General features: G+C 48.5%; 1 protein-coding gene across 1 annotated transcript in view; it reads left to right on the forward strand.

The window, feature by feature from the left end:
* FRAS1 (Fraser extracellular matrix complex subunit 1) overlaps positions 1–18069 on the forward strand; it is a 381912-nt gene that overhangs the window by 339238 nt on the left and 24605 nt on the right. Inside the window, exons 56-64 of the mRNA XM_084855428.1 lie at positions 603–763; positions 2111–2258; positions 3638–3843; positions 4969–5125; positions 7587–7787; positions 9631–9818; positions 11771–12046; positions 13910–14142; positions 15350–15510. Of these exons, the coding sequence (XP_084711554.1) occupies positions 603–763; positions 2111–2258; positions 3638–3843; positions 4969–5125; positions 7587–7787; positions 9631–9818; positions 11771–12046; positions 13910–14142; positions 15350–15510 (1731 nt within the window). The remainder of the gene's footprint in view (positions 1–602; positions 764–2110; positions 2259–3637; positions 3844–4968; positions 5126–7586; positions 7788–9630; positions 9819–11770; positions 12047–13909; positions 14143–15349; positions 15511–18069) is intronic.

Here is an 18069-nt window from a genome sequence, read left to right on the forward strand (position 1 = left end):
TTGAAGACCCTGAATTTATGGGCTAGGGAGAGATCCTCCCTCTTTCCCTTGGGTCTATGGGAGGCGGCCATTGCTTGCGCGCCAAACGGGAGCTACGCCTCCTTTCCGTGCCCTCCATCGCTCATCGCTCCCTGCGTCTGCGTCAAGCATCTAGCAAGCCCCCCTCCCGCACTCTCTCACTGCCAGGGTCGCTATCTATCTCAGGAATGCCAGCAGGAGGAATCTCTGCCAGCTGCTGTGCCTGTGAGGGATGAGCTGGCTCCTCTCCCACGGATTGCTGATCCTCCTCAGAATCAGAACTGCTCTGGGGTTCTATCGGCTCCGTTTCCACCCTGACACTGGGCCTGCTTAGCTTCAGTAAACAAATGGGAGGAGTCACCCCCCCAACTGTTTAGGGAAGATCACCCATCTCCAGCCCTTCTGGATGTGGCGACCTAGATATCCCATACCAACCAGTTCGTAATGGCTTCCTTGATGCGGGGATCATTTTGAAATCTTTCCCCAGGTTTCTTAAAGGATACAAGCAGCAACCATCTTTTCCCATTTTACCTTATATTTATTGCTTTCCCCTCCCCCCTTCACCCTTCTTTTTTTCCTTGCAGGGATCATTGAAATCCCAGTCACCAGGCACGGTCCTGATCTCTCTACCCCTACCTCCGTGTGGTGTGCCACTCGGACATCAGATCCACCATCTGCTACACCGGGGATTGATTACATACCCAGCTCCAAGAAAGTGGAGTTTCGCCCAGGAAGAACCGAAGAGGTATTGCTACTTGTCTTGCTTGTCCGGGGCAAATAGCACCTGGGGCCAAACTAGGCATCATATATTGTTGGAACACAGGAAGCTGCCTTTTCCTGAATCAAACTGTTCTGTCTAACTCAGTGTTGTCTACAGTGAGCAGCGGCGGCTCTCCAGAGTTTCAGGCAGGGGTTGGACCATATCATATATATCGGAAGAGGCATTCCAATGTGTCTATGTAGTCTTTCATATCTGTTCTGTAGACCAGCCTTCCCCAAGCTGGTGTCTTCCAATGGCCATGATGGCTGGGGATGATGAGACTTGTAGTGCAAGACATCTGGAGGGCACCAGGTTGAGAAAAGACTGTTGCAGACCATGCAGTGTCTCACTTGTCTGTTCTGTACAGGGACAGTACAGATCAAACTCAGAGTCAAATAAGGTGTTGCTTGTGAATAATTTGCTACTGTACCTAGAAAGCACAGTATCAAACTGGACACATTTGAAAGCTCCTAACAAAATATATGAGTTGACTCATTTCAGTCCTGTATCTTTTTTGGTAACCTTCAGCTGCTTTTTCCCCCCGAGTAAAGTTCATACGTTATTGTTGCATGAAGAACAGTCCTCTTGTCCTCTACAGAGCACTGACTCCCAACCTGCGTAGTGGGAGACATTAACATGTCATGAGAGGGACTGCAATGTACCTTGAAAAAATTAAGTGGGTGCATCGACCACTCTCTGCCTCTCAGAGGGAGGCCATTTGTTTGTTTTATTTACAATTATGTTCAGGCCACCTTTAAGGTAAAACTCTCTCATATGCAGCATTTATCCCCCTTCCTCTGCCAATAAACAGGCCATGACATCATCATGTAGCATCATTCTTGGGGGCTTTGGGGGAAAGAAATGGTGGCTGTCCATGGGCAAGAAGCCAGCGGCTGTTGGGAGGAGCTTTAGATAACAATGAGTTTCACCCACCCACCTAAAATTTAACTGTTTTGGTCCCGTTTCACTTCCCATGCTCCCTAACATTCTTGCTGAAAGTTCTCATTGGTTCAATGTTATATCTGTTACATAATCCAGGGGAAAGAAATTATGTCCCAGGTATCAAGAGTTTTCTCTAGAGCATTCCTGTGTTCTGATACATCTAATGATCTGAATGTTTTGGGTTCTTCCTTCATCCATCTCAGATAAGCAAGCATGTAGAAATTAAATCTATTGTTATTTATGAGTCTAGAAGAACCCAAAATTGTAACTTTCTCCCACATCAACTGGAGCATCTTTACATGCACACAAATACACGCACACGCACAATCAGGATCGATAGGTTTTATATATTAAGAAGGTAGGCCCTTTTATTTCTTTTATCTCCATTAGTACTGCACCTTGACAATCCTGGATGATGCACAGTACCCCGTGATCGAAGGGGTAGAAACCTTTGTAGTCTACTTGAGTTCGCCGCAAGGAGCTGAACTGGCCAAACCTTTCCAAGCAATGGTGGCCATTAATGACACGTTCCAGGATGGTAAGTAGATCGGTGGATCCTTATTTAAGTGTAGCTCAGACTCCTTTGGAAACACAGTTTTCTTGCAAACTGAGGTCTGAGGACCACTTGGAGTACTTGTGTGCAGTGGATCACAGTGTATTAGAACACACTACATACGGGTTTTTTTAATGCAGTATATGGTGGCATGCAAAGGCTGCATGTGGCAGCTGCCCATGGGCAGGAAGCCAACAAATGCAGCAATGTTGAGCGTGGGGATTGGCTCTGTCAGGATTCCCTTTTGCCCCTGCTGTAAACTTCAGAACCCAAATCAAAACACAGACAAGAGGCTTCAATTCTCGGCTTTTCCTCCACTACTTCAGTGGGTCATACAGATGCAAATGGTCAGTGACTCACAGTCTACAAACGAAACACCTTCAGGGAGTTCAAAGAAAAGCTATGGAAGTTGCCCACCATTTGAAGAAAAGGCAGGCTACTGTCCTAACTTAAGGGGGGGGGAATCTCCCTCTCTCGCGCGAGGCCTCTAAGCACTGCTGTTCACGCTGGGCCAATCAGGCAGACTGTCTAAGCTCCACCCCTGCCATCTCTCTCTTGGCTCCGCGTCTGCGCCTGGTGCCTAAGAATTTGGGCTCTCCAAGCCCCACCTCTCCTTGTTCGCTATCTCTCACAGGGGTGTGTGAAAAGAGGCCCTCCGTCCAGCTGGGCCTTTGATGCCTGAGGAGTCTGTGTCTCTGTCTCTGGACAAGCCTGGGAAATTTCTTCCTCCACCTCCTGCAATTCTTCTTCATAATCTGAGCCACTCCCTGTGCTCAGAGGCAACCCTGGCAGGCTCTAATGTCAGGGCTTGTGACCAGGGGAGTGGCTGCTAGTTCTGCAGCTTCTGTAACGGTTCCACTTGCATGGAGCAAGAAGTTGCTCAAACAGCACATAGTTAACCTATGGGATTCACCTCCACAAGATGCGGTGATGGCCACTCGTGGCATCTTGTGGCAGTGAATCCCACGCATTAACTGTTTGAGCAACTTGTTGCTCAGTGCAGGTGGTTTTAAAAGGGGATTGGACAAATTCCTGAAGGGTACACCTGTCAGCGGCTAGAAGTCACGATGGCTGTGCACAGCATTGCGGCTCAGAGGCACTCTGCCTCTGAATTTACAGTTGCTGGGGGTCAACCCTGGGAGAGGGGAGGGCTGGGCTGGCCAGGCTGTTGAGCTGCAGTCTGAACTTGCATCGTCCGAAGCAGATGTTCCATCCAGCATACAGTGCTGGCTTCCTGGAAGGAGTAGGTCCTGTTGCTGCAGCAGATGCTGTAGTCCTGGTGTCATTCTTCAGCATATCACAGACCCGTAGAAGTGGTGTTATGGTCATTCTTCTTCTTCTTCCTCTTCTTGTGCCTTCTGCAGTACCACACATGAAATTTAGTAAAGATTTGTACCCTGTGAAAGAGAAGGACGGGATCCTGCATGTTCCTATCATTCGTACCGGAGACTTGAGCTATGAGTCCTCTGTCAGGTGTTATACCCAAAGTCAGACAGCAAGAGTCATGGAGGACTTTGAGGAAAGGAGAAATGCTGAGGAGTCACGTGTCACTTTTCTGAAAGGGGAGAAGGTGAGCAAATCCAGCTGGCGAGGAAACAATGATCTAAGACAGGGTGGGCAAGCTATGGCCCACAGCCTAATTTCAGACCTCTGGGAAGAACGATCTGTCCCTCTCCCAACAACCCACTGGGTGTGGAGGAAAAGGCAGGGAGAGAGAGAAGGGGGGATTCTCATGCTCTTGGCTCTGCCCACTTTTGGCTCTGCCTCCAGCCACTGCTGGATCCAGCCCTGCCTGCTACCAATACGGAGCCCTCCCAACAGATTACCCCCTAGGGAAAGTGGCCCTCAACAGAAAAAGGGTCCTGCATCTGTAGTCTAAGAGGAGTACTTGGCGAAATGGTTCTTCCCCCTTGGTTTTCTGTTTAATGGCCTCCTTACAAATGGGGTTTTCCCTGGCTGTAACCCCCCACCTTTCACAAGAGTTAATTTTAATCTAATGTCTCTGCTTCAGCATGGCAGTACCTGTGATTATTTACACAGCAAAATAATTCAATTACATAACAATGCGTTATTTTTTATGGACTGCATCAGTGAGTAATAGTCCCAAATGGCCTGTAGTACCTTCAAACATTATTAGTCTCTGGTCATAATCCATTTAGAGTCGAATGGCCAAGTTAGAGACAAACACACTGCCTTCTGGACCATCACTAGTGATAATACTCTGTGATGATAGGATGAGGAATGGTCCAGCTAACTTAGGTGAAGGCCTTCCTTTGTGTTCCACCAACATCTGATGTATGTCTGGTTGGGATATGGAGAGGGTCTTTTCTGTGGCTGCACCTAGACTCTGGAATTCCCTACCGAGGGAGGTCCACCCCCTGATGACTATCCATTGCCCCGTGAAGTCCTTTTCTTTTTTAGGCAGGCATTTGGTCTTCCTAATTCTGCCTTCCCCAATTTGTTGCCCTCCAGACGTGTTGGACAACAACTTTTCCCCCCCCTGCTGCATCCATCTTCTTCTTTTTAAAACTATTATTACTTATTTCTGATCTGGCTTATTATTCTGACCTGGCTTATACTGTGTGCCATCTTAAACATATCACTGGAAAGGCAGGATAGAAATATATTATAAAAAAAATGAATAAGTTGCCCAAGTTGCTTTATAGTCCTTAACTGGTAGTGTTCTTGGCTCTAGGTGAAGAACTGCACTATCTTTATTACCGATGACTCTGCATTTGAGCCGGAGGAGAAGTTCCAGATACATCTGAGTGACCCCCTTGGAAACCACTGGAGTGGGGCTACAGTTGGGAAGAGCAATATGGCCACCATTATAATCTCCAACGCTGAAGACGGTAAGCCGAGTTGGCCTGTTTTTAAGGAACTGTCAGCCTTAAGTGCAGTGGTTTAGTGAAGCCATGGCTCACTGGGTCGAAGCACTAGAATTTTTTTAATTAACAGGGATGATGGCCTCATCTGCCAGGGGGACTGACTCATCTGAGTCCCCTCAGACTCCCCTGTACCCTTTAAGCTTAGCTGCAATCCTCACAGTAGCTGGGCAGAGGAAATGGATGTTTCCCAGCAACAATATATGTCGTTGTGAGCTATTCCTGTTGTATTGCTAAGTATTTTGGATGGCTTGGTCTTGAACGGGCAATTAGACCTGTTAGCTTTACAAAAGACCTATAAACACATCTATAGTACACATGCACAGAGACGGATCAACACAGCTGCCTGTATTTTTGGACTCTCCTTGGGGGCTTGGTGATGAGCGCTGTCATGGTGAGTGCCGGCAGTTCAAAATTTAGCACTACACCACGACTTAAGTGTATTGAGCATTCTATCTCCCTGGTTTTTTTGTTCGTTTGTTTCTTCTCATGTATGTGTGAGTGTGCACTTCCACACATGCGCGCACACACGGAATTCAGAGGACCACTGAGTCTGGAGATTCCATTTAACCATCAAGGCTAATAGCCATTGATAGACAGATCCTCCATGAATTTTCCCGGTATCCTTTTCAAGCCATCAAATCCAGTGGCCATCACCACATCTTGTGGCAGCAAATTCTATAAATTAATTAACGCCTTGTATGAATAAGCACTTATTTTTCTCTGTCCTGAATCTCCTGCCATTCAGTGTCATTGTTTGACTCCAAGTAACTCTCTCCACACTGGACTGGCTGTGCCATTAGGTAGACTATGGCAGCCACCTTGGGCAGTAGATACCAGGGGATGTGGGACTGCACCGGTGACAGCCCCCTGGCCATTCCTCTTGAGCCCCCCTGGCCATTCCCCCCTCTTGGAGGACAGAGCTCTGTGTGCCACATGGCCTACACTGTACCCCTAAACTAGCCCACTGTCAGGGTGGAAACTGAGCCCATAGGGCCCCAGAGCACTTCTGATTCTGAGGAGGAACAGCAATCCGTGGGAGAGGAGCTCGCTCATCTCTCACAAGCACAGCAGCTGGCAGAGAATCCTCCTGCCAGCATTCCTGGGATAGATAGCGACCCTGGCAGTGAGAGAGCGCTGGAGGGAGGCTTGCTGGACGCTCGGCGCAGACGCAGGGAGCAACAACAGATGGAGGGCGCCGAAAGGAGGTGTACCGCTTGTTTGGCGCTCAAACAATGGTCGCGTCCCAAAGACCCAAGGGAAAGAGGGAGGATCTCTCCATAGCCCATAAGTTCAGGGTCTTCCCGTGGTTCCCCTTCAAATGGGGACCAACTGCCTTACCTGGAACTTAGGCTACTCTGCTATCTTTCCCCAGTGCAGTTCCTTGCTTAGGAGATTAGTATCTGAAAGAGTCATAAAGTAATAAAGGAATAAAGCCTCAGAAAGAATCTTCGTCGTCTGTGTCCTGCGTTGGCTATTGGAGGGGACTGCAAGAGGCAGCTAGGGCGCTCCTGACACCCACTGCCCTCGTGTGTGGTGGAGGACGCTGTCCCACCACCAGTATTTTTATCATCATCATTATTATTATTATTACATTTCTATCCTGACTTTTTTCCTCTTGCAAGGAGACCGAGGCAGCTTACACAGTCCTCCTCCTCTCCATTTTATCCTCACAACAACCCTATGCAGTAGGTTAGGCTGAGAGCCAGTGACTGGCCCAAAGTTACCCAGCGAGCTTCATGGCCATGTGGGGACTAGAACCTCGATCTCCCAACTCCCAATTCAACACTCTAACCACTACACCACACTGGCTTTCCTGTACTGAAGTAAGATTCAGCTGCCAGTCTAGTAGTTGGCTTCTGTATGTGGAATTGGAGGGGGGGGGAGATGGCGCCATCTTGTCCTTCACCTCAAGCAGCAACATGTTTTGGGCCAGCCCTGTCTTCACAACATAACTTAATTTTATAAACCTCTGCCTTGTTTTCCCCCCACACACACTTAATTGTCTTGTTTCCTAACTATTTTAAGTATAGGAATGTCCCAGATGTCTTAGCCTTGGTCTTTACACCACTTGAGGTGCAATAATTGCAGGAAAGGGGCATATAAATAAACCTGACTTGACGTAGTGTAATAATTTAAATGCTGTTAAATTTTAGCACGGCTGTCAAATGTTGCTGCTATACTCTGTGGAGAATGTAATCTTTCATCTTGTGTCTTGACACTAACATTTGTCACTCTAAAAAAACCTGTGCTATTAACAGCACAATCCTATTCATGCTCACTCAGAAGCAAGTTCCATTGATTTCCATGAAGCTTACTCCTAGGTAAGTGGGCATAGGATTGCAGCTGCAGTTAAAGTGTTCTTCACATCTGGATACAGATGAATGGCTGACATGGGGCTCCTCTCCTCCTTGTTCCGTGTCTCCAGCACCCACCATCGAGTTTGAAGAAGCTGCCTACCAAGTCCGTGAACCTCCTGGGCCAGAGGGCGTTGCTTTCTTGAACGTCAAGGTCATCCGGAGAGGGGACCAGAACCGGACCTCCAAAGTTCGCTGCAGCACCCGCGATGGCTCAGCGCAGTCTGGCATCGATTACTATCCAAAGAGTCGAGTCCTCAAGTTTAGCCCTGGTAAAGCACAGAAAGTGCATGCAGTGAACAGGAGGCTACTCCAGATCTATAATAATAGGCATTCTTCACTGGCGAAAACATGTTAGTTGTTGCTTAGTAATCATGTTTATGCCATCTGGGGCACCGGGGCCAGGGGTGTCCATAGAGGTAATGCCCAAAAGCTGAGGCACAAACTGAGATACACGTAGAATAAATAAAATCAAACGTGCAAGCCATTTCAGCAAATACACAATAGAAGATTTTGCTGGTTGCGATGTATCAGTGTGTGAAATTTAGCCTTCTCCATACTCCTCAAGAGCTTAAAGCCCTTCCTGTCCCTGAACCCTTTCCCATCTGCCTCCTTGGCCCTGATGCTGCCCTCAGTCACTAGCCCATCTCCCAGCCACCTGCAGAACACATCGAGCGTGATCCTATTGGAATTACACATCTTAAAGCAGGGGTGTCAAACTTCTTTCCGCCCTAGGGCCAAAGTCAATTTCAGAGAAGTTCTCTGGGGGCTGCATCCAAGTGGTGGGCAGAGCCAAGGGCAAAAGGGGGCGAGGCCCGAATACAAACGATGTCAGCATGTTTTAGCTCGAAGCTCTTGCTGCCAGGAACTCAGCCTTAGGAGAGGCCTTTGAACTTTTGGGAATGGGAAACAAACTGCACAAAAGCTGGGAAGCCACCAAACAACCAGTGGTCAGGGGAAAGGGGGCAGGGCCAGGGGAAGGGGAGAGGCCATCTGGGGAACCCCGGAGGGTCAAATTTGACCTGTGGGCCTCCTTGACGTCCCGCTAATTTCAGTGAGGAGATTAATAATGTGACTTAGCAGTGCTTCACTGCAGCTGGAGCAGACCCCTTGTTACCTATCTCTAGGCTCTGTGACCTTTCTTTCTTTCTTTCTTTCTTTCTTTCTTTCATTCATTCATTAATTCATTCATTTCCGTACCGCTCAATAGCTGAAGCTGTCTGGATGGTTCACAAAAATTAAAACCACAAGTGCAGCATAAAAACAATATAAAATATAAAAGCATTAAAACTACAGGATAAAAGTGCAACCAGCATAAAACCTAGCTGCAACTAATCAATTTTATTACGGTCATAGATCAGCAAGAACCTAGCAGTGAAATACAGTAACAAATTTAAAACAGCAGAGCTAAAAGACTAAAACACAAAAATGCCTGGGAAAATAAAGAGGTCTTCACCTGGCCCTGGAAAGAGATGCTAGGCGAACCTCTCTAGGGAGCTCATTCCACAACCGGAGTGCCACAGCAGAAAAGGCCCTCTTCCTAACCTGTTCCTTCCCCCTCTGCTCCCCAGCACACAGCTACCTCATCCTGTCCTCTTGCTCCCTTGTCCTCAGCTTCCTCCCAAGGCTCCCTCTTCCCAACCCAACTGCCGTACACAGCCCCAGATCTTCCCTAAGTCCAATCTGCAGCTTTTCTGCTAGAACAGGTTTTACCAGCTCTTGTCCGAGCATCAAATCTATTGCACAATCTCACAAGACCAGCTGCTCTGTGCTTATCATAAAGAATCAAAGCAGACACACTTCCAAGCAGGAATAGGGGAGATATATTTCGGATCATAGATTTTTATTAAAGTTAGACAGGCACCATTAATCCTCGCATGGCATCTTTTAGTAAATCTGTCAAGCAATCCATCAGAGTGCATTCTATGTTTGTTTGTTTTTTAAAGGCTCCTTGGCCAAATGACAAGAGCCAAAGGGGTAAGATAAAACCTGTGTTTGCTTTCATCACAATGATTGACTGGGTCCGACCTCTGCGTTGCTTTATGGAAGCACTTAAAAGTCCCGTCAGATGACAAGTTGGTTTGACTCAACCCTCTCTCATTTCCGCTCACGCAGGTGTGGACCACCTTGTCTTTAAGGTGGAGATTATGTCCAATGAAGACCGGGAGTGGCATGAGTCCTTTTCTTTGGTGTTAGGGCCAGATGATCCTGTTGAAGCTGTCCTGGGAGAAATCACCACTACAGTTGTGACCATCCTGGACCAAGAAGCAGCCGGAAGCCTCATTTTACCAGCTCCTCCTGTTGTAAGCAGCTCAGCTTGAATGATCAGCCAAGGATCAGCTCTCATGTGCCACGTTTTCCTGTGACATATTCCTGTCATAAATATGCAACAGAACGAGGTGGTTCTGTACCTGAAGCTCTACCACTTCAGATTGCGTTGGGTGTGTGTGTGTGTGTTTTTAATGATTCCCTGTGTAAATAAAACTTTCTGTAAGTACAAAACTAGCACAGCAGAGAGCAGAGTAGTCTGGAACCTTTGTCTCTGATGTACTAGCTTTTTACTTGCAGGGAGTTGTGGTTGTTTTTACATGGAGGGTCATTCACAACCGATATCGCCCACCTGCAGCCTGAAGTGGTACAGGCCTCTCTGCCATCTCAGGATTCTATCACCTCATTTTGATGCAGGTGTAGACCCAAGCCAAGGTGTGTGGGTTTTACCACAATTATGTTGTATGGTCAGTATTTTGTGCAAAGCATAGAGTCAGCCTGGTTTGGGAAAACACCGGCTTGCTCACGTTGTGGTGTATTGAAAATAAATTACACTGCAAAACAAATGTGTGAAAATCACCTTGTGGTGACCTTGCCCGCAGCAAAAAGTAATGCAAGACTCTGGACCACATATCTGGAAAAGAACCTGCAAGCTGGTGGATAGTTCTCTCATGCATGCAGGTGTGGAGTTTCGTGTTGAAACGGAGGTGATATTCACCTTTTCCTGGGGCTGGCCCACCAGGTTTCATCATATATCCTTCTGCTCCAGAGCCAGTGTGGTGTAGTGGCTAGAGTGCTGGACTGGGAGTTGGGAGATCCAAGTTCTAGTCTCCACTCGGCTATGGAAGCCCACTGGGTGACTTTGGGCCAGTCACAGACTCTCAGCCCAACCCACCTCACAGGGTTGTTGTTGTGAGGATAAAATGGAGAAGAGGAGGATTATGTGCTCTGCCTCGGGTTCCTTAAAGAGGAAAAAAGGCAGGATAGAAATGTAATAAAAATAAATAAATTACCCCAGAATTCTTCTTGACTCTAGCTACAACACAGTATCTGCCGTTGCAGCCAGGTAGGGTCCTAAGAAGAGCCCTGGTCAGCCACCAGTTTTGAGGGAAGGCCCCATTGAGAGCAGAATGGAGGGCAGCAGGTCAGATCCCTACACCCAAAGCAGAGTGCCACCAAGTGCCATTGCCAGAGTCACTGCTCCCTCCACACTTACCTCTTTAGCAACTGGGGGACTAGCTGGTCTTCCTCTGTGGGCCAGATTTAGCCCTGGGGCCCCTAGTTGCAGAACCCTGACTTAAAGATTCCATCCTACTTGTCTGACTGACATATTCCTCGCAGACAAAGGCAAGGGTGACTTGCCAGCGAATGTGGGGGTGATCCAAGGAGAGACATTCAGCCCCTGGCTACCCAAAGCTACATTGGGGGAGCTTATAAAGCAGGGGCAGAGAACCTCTTCCAGCCCGAGGGCCAAATTCAGTTTTGGAAAAGCTCTCGGGGGCCACATTCCAGTGGTCAGCGGGAGCCAAAGGCAAGAGGGGCTGAGCCAAAACACCAGCATGTTTTAGCTTACGGCTCCCAGTGACGGAGCTTTAGGAGCGGCATTTCAGCCTTTTGGAATGTGGGTTGGGGGTGGGAACGCGCCAGAGCTGGGAAGCCACCTAATGATTGGCAGCCTGGGGAAAGGGGTGGGCCAGAAGAGGGAGGTGTGGCCAGATGGGGAACCCTAGGCCCCAGGTGGGCCGGATTAACACCTCTGATGTAAAGGCTTCAAGGCCAATAAGCAAGGAACGGTTTAATAGGCCACAAGAATTCAAATGTTCAGACTCTGTGCTGCAGTTCCTGTACCTAGATGATGCAACCCCATAGCAGCCTAGTCAGAGCTACCAGGTATGAGCCATTAGCTGTAAGGGCAAGTCTTGCACAGTACAAGAGCTATGGTTGGCCCCTTCCCCAGAGCCCCAACTCTTGCATTGTGTTCCTGCAGGTGGTCACACTGTCGGAGTATGACCATGTAGAAGAAGACACCAAACAAGGTGCTAAGAAGTCCCCCTCTCCAGGCTACCCACTGATCTGCGTGACCCCTTGCGATCCTCACTTCCCCAAGTACTCAGTCACGAAGGAGCGCTGCAGCGAGGCCGGGATCAACCAGTCCTCCATACAGTTCAGCTGGGAGGTGGCCACCCCCACCGACGGAAGCGGAGCCAGATCCCCCTTTGAAACAATTACGGACAACACTCCTTTCACCAGCATCAATCACATGGTATGTATGGAAACATTGCTGAGCTACAACGTCAGCAGAATCACGTGGGGTGGCTTTCGATGGACCGTACATAAGAACATAAGAAGAGCCATGCTGGATCAGACCAAGGGTCTGTCTAGTCCAACATTGTGTTCCCACAGTGGCTGACCAGCTGCCCATGGGAAACCCACAAGCAGGACATGAGTGTAACGGCATCCTCCTGCCCATGTTACCCAGCAACTGGTGTACATAGGCATCTTGACTCTAATACTGGAGGTAGCATAGAGCCATCAGGACTAATAACCATAGATTGCCTTCTCCTTCAAGAATTTGTCCAATCCCCTTTTAAAGCCATCCAAAGTGGTGGCTATTGCTACATCTTGTGGAAGTGAATTCCATAGTTTAACTATGCGCTGTGTGAAGAACTGCTGAATCTCCCACCAATCAGCATCATGGGATGACCCCATTAGGTTCTAGTATTATGAGAGAGGGAGAAAAATGTCTCCCTATCTACTTTCTCCACACTGTGCTTTTGTACGCCTCTATCGTATCTCCTTTTATTCATCTTTTTCCCAAGCTAAACAATCCCAGCTGTTGTAACCTTTCCTCATAGGGGAGTTGCTCCAGCCCCGTGATCATTTTAGTTGCCCGTTTCTGCAGTTTTTCCAGCTCTACAATGTCCTTTTTTAGGTACCACGTCAAGATGGGGTGGAGGAGGTGGGGTGCTGCATGTTTAAGTGCTCCTTCTTATATAAATCATTAAGTGCATCTAGTGAACTAGAATGTCAGGGCAAAAAGTAGCCAAACACATGGAAAGGAGTGAAATTATGTAGCTAATGGTATCACATGGCTTCCGGATCTGCTTCCCTGAAAGGTGGTGGAAGTGGCAAAACTGAGTACAAGGGAGCAAATACCTTTCAGAGTCCCCTCTCCCAGTCAACTCAGTCTTCCTGCTTCCACTACTGCTGCTGCCCCTGTTCTGAGCCACTTGGTTTTTGGCATGCTGCTAAATGTTAACTGAAGCTTTTCTGGGGCATGCTGCCTTATTCTGAGTTAGATCATTGCTCCATCCAGCCCAGTATTGTCTCCTTTGACTGTCAACAGCCCTCCAAGATCTCAGGCAGGGTTTCTTTCCCTGGCCTGCAACCCGTGGTCTTTTCCACTGGAGTAGACCCTGAGAACTTCCACTGAGCTACAGCACCTCCCCAGAGGGCTAGCTAGGTGTCTGCTGCTTCTCGGATCTGTCTCCATGTATATTTTTATGCTTGTTTTTAATACGTTGGTGATTTTATTAAGTCTCCTTGAGTATCAGCAGCCAGAAAGGCAATCTGTTTTCATTAATATAATAGATAAGTAAAATAAGAAATTAAGGCCATTGTGCAACATTGGTGTTCGTGCCACACCCAGCAGGGCCGAGGTCGAGGGTAGGCATGGTTGGGCACTTGCTGGGGGCCACGCTGCAGCAAGGGCCCACTGACAAGAGCCCCCTGGACTCGGTCCTCCTCTTCTCCACCGCAACCTTCTTGTTCACCTGCTTCTCGCTCTGGCCCAGACAATGGTGGTGGTGAGAAGGAAGGAGGAGCAGAACGTGCCACGGCCTGCTTGCTCTCTGGCTCTCTGCCTGTCAAGCAAGCACGTGGGAGCAATGGTAAGGAAGAGGATGAGGAGCAAGAGCGGCTGGGGGCAAGGGTGGTCGAAGGTAGACTCACTGAGGGAGAGGGACCGTGGAGGGTTTCTTGCCCAGGAAACTTGGCACTGTCGACAAGGGTGATGGAAGGTAGACTCACTGAGGGAGAGGGACGGTGGAGGGTGTCTTGCCCAAGAAACCTGGCACTGCCACCCAGAATCCATCTCTTTTCCCCCGCCCCCCTTTGTTCTTCCCAGGTGTTGGACAGCATTTACTTCAGCCGGCGATTCCACGTGCGTTGTGTGGCCAAAGCTGTGGATAAGGCCGGCCATGCAGGCACCCCACTGAGAAGCAATATAGTCACTGTAGGGACGGACAGCGCCATCTGCCACACACCCGTGGTAGCCGGAACAGCCCGGGGCTTCCAAGCACAGTCATTCATTGCCACTTTGAAGTACCTGGATGTCAAACACAAGGAACACCCCAACAGGTTAGGGGGCCAGGGGACACCGAGCCTGAATGGGTGGGCTCAGGGAAATTCTGCTCCCCGTTGACTTTCATAAGAAAACAAAAGAGAGAGAAAGTAAAAAAAATGAGATGTAACTAGCTAGTTGTATTGATCTGGGGTTCTCATTCTGTCAAGGTCCAGTCAAAATAGATACTTGTAGATTACCAAGATGAAACAAAGCCACTTGTGCAAAAGGATGACAGTTTATCCATAGAAAGTAGATGCAGAATATATATGCAAAGAAAGCTCACCTCTCTTCAGTTGACAAAGCAGTTCTCTATGACACCGTTTGTACCCTGGGGCCACCCAGCAGAGCACAAGAAGTCATTCTCCTATGACCGGCAAAAGTTCTCCAAGCTGGTAGTGTGCACATTGCCCCTTGGAGTGAGACCAAAGCACAAAGCCTGCCGATTGGATCTTATAAGCTTCTCTGCTAGATGCCTCTCCCCAGCTCATGAACTGACAGGCCAACAAACATGCATCCAGGAGAAGGGGGGGCTTCTCTTTCCAGAGGTGCTCAAAGCATCACAGGCTGGGAAGTCAATCACCTCTTGAGAACAGGCCTTCTCTGCAGTGGCCCCACACCTCTGGAACAAGCTGCCATCATTGCAGACTTTTAAGGCCTTGAAAACATATTATTTGACCTTGGCCTTCTCATTATATGACTGCTATTGTTGCTGGTACTGATTTCCCACCTCACCCCTCCTGGCTGCTGCACAAACTCTGCAGGAGCACCTGCTCTGAGGGTGCTGTTCCAACCTCAGAAAGGGGGTCAGGGAGGGAGGGAAAGGGGCATGGCAGTGGTTGGAGAGGAGAGATGTGGATCTGCTAGATCACAAGCCTCTCCTTCGCCCATCTCACCCACGGCAAAGTAAGGCAGCTGTCTAGCTGGAAATGATTCTTAAAGTGATACCGGAGGCAAAAACGCCTCCGTCATTCCACCCACCTTGCTTGGCTCTTCCAGCAGGGCCATGGAGGGGCGGAGGGCTCCACTTTTGGAGCCCTCGGCCTGAAGAGCATCAGTCCAGTAAGATTAATCCAGTTTAAGCAAAAGCTTGTGTTCAAATGTTCCATCTTCTGAATCAGAGCCTAATTCCCACTTCATTATATTCTTGCAACATGTGTGCCTTTTGTCCAAGGTACCCCCCTGCCTCCCTGCTTCAATTTCTGCCTCTTTGTGATGTTCCAGGATCCACATCTCAGTGCAGATTCCACACCAGGATGGGATGCTCCCCCTCATCTCCACCATGCCTCTGCACAACCTGCATTTCCTGTTGTCGGAGTCCATCTACAGGCACCAACATGTCTGTTCCAACCTAGTCAGCATCCAGGACCTTAAAGGCATCTCAGGTGATAAATTATTGGCATCTGCAGCCCAATGCACAGACTCATTCATCAGCCATTTCTCTCTCTGACCCCTGTAGAGAGGCCCAGTGAGGTAATGTTAGACTCTAGACTTAATAGTCTTTCGGAGGGATGGGGGGACCTCTTTAGATGGTAATGTGTATTACATCCTGAGATTCAAAATGTGGCAAGTCAGCCCTTTTGCATTTGGGGCAGGGCTGGCCCAAGACATTTTGCTGCCTGAGGCAAAGGACAAAATGGCGTCCCCTCCCATTCCATGTACAAAAGCTGACTGGACTAGCAGATGAATCTTGTCTTCACCACTAATGATGAGACAGCATTCTCCACGAATTTGAAGGTAGCAGGCTAACATAGGGGCTGCTGAGTAGGCTGCATGGCACACAGCTCTCTCCTCGAACACCTTGCTGCTGCCTCCCTGCATCTGCCACCTGAAGCGACTGCCTCACCCTGCCTAATGGTAGGGCCAGTCCTGATTTGGGGAAGCTCCTGCTTGTTCTGCCGAATGGGACCTGGACTTCTGCCCCAAAGGCCAGCTTTCAATGCACCGCTGGCTGGATAAATGGACGTAAGGAAAGCCATTCTGAGATCCCCTTGAGCACCACATCTCAAATAACCCATAGCATTTGCACATCGATGCAGGCGAGCAAAGGCAGTCCTTCCCAAACGCACAGCCCACCCTCACTGGTGAAAGGGTGGCAGTTCCACACACGTGAGCTTCCAGCTTCTCTCGCTGAATCATTTTAAAAGTCTTCTCTCCATTGTGGGATTAAGGCTCCTGTTCCTTTGTTATATGATAAAGCAGCAGCTGTTATTTCCTCAGCAGCAGAGAACTGTAAACATGTCCTTTATTAGAAAGCCAAGGAGAGCACACATTCGTTAGGGAGCTGTGTGCTGATTCGTTAGGGCGAGGGCTGTCCAAGAGCAGATCGTGTTCTGCTTGTTGGACCACTGACCAATTTTTGGTGGACCACCACATGCCTGCTGGTTGCTGGGATGCTTGCGAACGGTGCTGGCCTGGGTGGATCTTGGCTTGATCCAGAAAGGCACTTCTTCTGTTCTTAAGCAAAAATTCATACTCAAGGCCGCTTAACATAGATTAAGCTGTTAAACAACAGCTTCAACTGTTGAAAGATTTTGACTGGGTTCACACAATCACAGTGGGGAAATAAGTCATGGTGGCTTATTTCCCTCACTGAGCAAGCTGTTCATATGCTGGGGGCATTTGCATAATTACCTTCACTGGCACAGCTTGCTACGTTATGCAAACCTGCTGAGGGTGGCTTGTTGCTGTGGTTAACAAACCACCCAGAACCCGTGAGCTGTTGTAGGGTTCTGAGGTAGCTTGTTAACCCCTCCTGAAGCCCCTTCCCTCCCACCCAAGCCCCTCCCCCTGACATCATAGGGCCCCTTTCTCTGTATATAGAGAGAAGCACAGACCATTTGCCCCTGCCTCTCTCTGCATGGAGAAAATAACCACCCCTTTCTCCATCCAGAGAAAGGCATGGAGCCATCGCTCTGTGCTTGTCTGTGCATGGAGAAAAGAGTTCCTGCCACTCTCTGCAGAGAGAAACAACAGTCCCTCTGAGTGCTAGAGAAAGGCACTGGACGGAGAAAACAGCAGGATTGTCTGTCCCAGTGCTAATAGAAGCCGTCTTTCTATAGCTCTGGGAGAGAGGGGGGCGAGGCCTGGGAGGGAACTTCCACGGACTGCATGGGGAACCTCCGTGGGCCAGATTGGGCTCCTAGTCCACAGGTTCCCCACCCCTGGACTACAGGGGTTCTAGTTTTTTAAAATGTAGACCACCCCTCCTCCCCAAATTAAAGAACTTTCTAATGACTTAAACCTATCAGAGACTCTGACTTGGTTTGGGCTCTGTTGTGTAGTTTACAGCAGATAAGTGATATTGCATCCAACCCACATCCCACCCCCTAAATACGTATCCCTGGTAATGTTTTAAGAAATAAATGCATGATGTGACATGACATGACACTGCGTTTAACATGTCCCTGTAAACAGCAGCCTCGTGAGCTGGGGAAGTGGGATGGAAACCCTGAACATAATAAGCAAAGGTAGCATATTGGCCATAAGAAAAATTCCAAAATCCCTATTAGTGTAATACCTTAATTTGACCAATTCAAAGATCACAAAAATGTACAATTTTTTAAGATCTGCAGATGTCTTCATCAGGCAAGAAGTTATAAAAACAGGTTTGGGGGGGTTTGGGGGGGGGAGAATTAGGAGTAGGAGGAAAGGCTGACTTGATGTTGCAGTTAGGATGCCTGGATAGGCAGATTCTTAAGGTGATATGGAGGAGGAGGAGGAGAAGGGTCTACCGACGTTCAAATTCGGCTGTGATGGTTTCAGTGCCCCTAGGACCACTGGGAACAAGAAAGCAGCAGACAAGTGTTGATCCTCCATTTTTGAAAATACAAACTCCAGCTGTTAACTAAAAACTGAAAATGATGTCACATCAGATGTTTCTTTTCCAAAATGTTACTGGGAAGATGCATGGGGGACCTGTTAAGGGGCCTAACGAATAATCC

Source organism: Heloderma suspectum, chromosome 5 (assembly GCF_057233095.1).
Source record: "Heloderma suspectum isolate Gila_16-S chromosome 5, 16-S_ref, whole genome shotgun sequence".
Classification (NCBI taxonomy): Eukaryota; Metazoa; Chordata; class Lepidosauria; order Squamata; family Helodermatidae; genus Heloderma; species Heloderma suspectum.